Source organism: Aptenodytes forsteri, unplaced genomic scaffold (genome assembly GCF_000699145.1).
Source record: "Aptenodytes forsteri isolate BGI_AS27 unplaced genomic scaffold, ASM69914v1 Scaffold29, whole genome shotgun sequence".
In the NCBI taxonomy this organism is placed as follows: domain Eukaryota; kingdom Metazoa; phylum Chordata; class Aves; order Sphenisciformes; family Spheniscidae; genus Aptenodytes; species Aptenodytes forsteri.
The window spans coordinates 1,293,658-1,296,114 of record NW_008794520.1 but is presented as its reverse complement, the minus strand read 5'-3'; the positions used below and the strand labels follow the sequence as shown (position 1 = coordinate 1,296,114).

General features: G+C 46.2%; 1 protein-coding gene across 1 annotated transcript in view; it reads right to left on the bottom strand.

Annotated features, from left to right (window-relative positions):
* DDX18 (DEAD-box helicase 18) overlaps positions 1-1,776 on the bottom strand; it is a 13,263-nt gene extending 11,487 nt beyond the window's left edge. Inside the window, exons 1-2 of the mRNA XM_009291000.2 lie at positions 1,765-1,776; positions 339-537 (exon numbers count right to left, since the gene is read on the bottom strand). Of these exons, the coding sequence (XP_009289275.1) occupies positions 339-537; positions 1,765-1,776 (211 nt within the window). The remainder of the gene's footprint in view (positions 1-338; positions 538-1,764) is intronic.
* Positions 1,777-2,457: the final 681 nt, after the last annotated feature.

Here is a 2,457-nt window from a genome sequence, read left to right as displayed (position 1 = left end):
GGCGCTGTCCCCCCTGCCCGTCCCCTGTAGCTCAGCGAGCGACGGCGGAAAACGCCCCGTTTTACCCCCGGGAAGGGAGTCGCCACCTCTGCCCCAGACACCCCCTGCCCCACAGTACCCGTTTGTCCTCATGGTTACAGGCGTTTAAATCCAACGGGAGAGAGAAGCGCTCCCGGGCATCCACCTCTGCGGTTCCAAATTTAGCACCTCTGGGAGAGGTTGGTTTTGGGGACACCCTGTGTGTCCTCTCGTGTGCAGGCCGGAGGGGCCGGAGGCACCGCTGTGTGCCCCCCAGTGCTGCCAAGCCGCAGGCAGTAGCTGACAGTGGTGATCCCCACCGGCTGTTAGCTCCAGCGGCATCCCCAGGGAACGCAGCGCGCAGCGGTGCAAACTTTCACGCCGACTTCCAGCACTACAGCTGGTGAAACTTTCAGGCTTGCAGAATCCCCAGCACCGACCCTGGGGATGAAGGACACAGCTGTGCCTTCGGTGAAGTCCTGCATCTTCGGTAGCCACCTGGTCCGCTGTCTCTTCCTCCTGATGGGTGCAAAGAACATGGAAATCCCCTGGGTTTTCACCAGCCTGGCAGTGCTAGCAAGTGGGCCAAATCTGGGAGCCCGTCCTTCCCAGGGCACGGTTTCTTGGAGCTCTATTAGGTAGGGCTTTCCAGCTGGCCAGCTGGAGCTCCCAGCTGCTCCTCGATTCCAGTGACAGGCAGCATGACATTTCCTTTTAGTGTTCTCCCGCTTTTTGGCTCTACATACTCTTCCAAGGAGCGATTCCTGCAGGCTGAAATGCAGCACCCTTCAGGTCCTCTTGACCAGCAGATGGCACAAACAGTGCAGGAATGTGCAGCAGATTGCTTTGCTGTCTTAAACCAGTCACCACCGTGTTTGTAGAAATCTGAATGATTACAAACTGTGTAAGGTTCAGCCTGCAATACCTTGCTGTAATGCAGATTAAACTGCAAAACAATTACGATATTAATTTCAAAGTGCATATAACGTTTTTTTCAAAAGCTACTGATGTTAGAGATGAAACAAAAGTCATTTTTCACCATCTGTAATTGCTGTCTTGCAGAGGTCATATGGATCACCAGGATGATAATTAATTTTTTTTGCCAGAACTTCAAAATACGAATGGCGTGATCTTGTCCAGACTTTGACAGACTGGATAACAGGTCTGGCCACTGGTTTATCATGTTGAAAGGATAACTGCTATCTCCATCAGCTGCGTTTTGAAAATAAACTGACCATCCTCAGCAAGAAAGGATTTGAGTACAAAACTCCAGGGGAAGTCAGGTCAAGGCTGAATTTTAAGCAGGTAAAAGTTCCTTATCGCAACCCAGTGTAATTTAGGTTCTGGACATATTTTCTTCCTGGCTACCTTATATTGTGTCTGCAGAATGTATTTTTGAGTAGATACGGGTTTGCTCTTCCTAGCCTGTACTGATTTATACGTATGTGACTAGGTTTACTGTTTGGATCCAGATTTAGCCCGGGCATTGCTCCTTTCTGGAATATGGTCATTGTGCAGAGAGAGTGAATTAAAAATCTGGGCAGGAGGGAGCTGACACTAATACTTCCACTGAGGGAGGAGAAAATTATGTCCTTCGGGCGTGGCATGGTCCACATGTTCCTATCTTAACCGGTACTGCCAGGATCATCACTATTTTGCTTTCACCCCCGTCATCACACTCGCAGCTCTGCCAAGAATCAGGACCTGGAAACCCTGGTCAGGTAAAATCCTAAATAAAGAACTCACCTCAGTGTCCATGTTGGGTCCCAGCTGACTTGGCAAGTCTTCATGAAATTGCATTAGTGTGGCACGAGGCCCAAACTGATAAACTGTCCTGAGAAGGTATATTAGATCCCGCTGAGCAGAATATATTGACTAGGTCAATTGGCTATTATCAGCGTGGCGCACAAGGAAAACTTTGTTGCATTTGCAGATAAATTATGATCTTGCATCTGTGTAAACAGATGTCATGGCATTATGTACAGGAATTCAGAAATTACAGATTTCATTAGGTGGCAAAGTATCATGTGCTCCAACATTGCTTTGTCCCAATATTTTGTAAACGATGTTGGTTAGAGTTAGCAAAGAAGTGTGCTTCTCTGGAAATTTCAAAACATGTTTTATGAGCTTCTTTCTTTTTGTCTTTGTTTTTTCTTCAAGTTGCAATTGTGGAAAGTCACAAAAAAGAAGGCTCAGAAAGCAATAATGATAATTTTATTGTGACAGGTCTAGACAATAGTTTAAACCACTAACTCATGTTAATAGTTTTTCTCTGAAGTTTGGCAGTTCTTAGACATCATATGAATTCTCCCTGATACATGTCTCTTTTCTGTCCAATAGATTCATTCCTAATTGCTTGACTTATCAGGCAATCGTTACTAACAATAGGATTTTTCAAATGGTTATTGAGTTGTTGTCAAAATGTCTCAAATTCTCTAC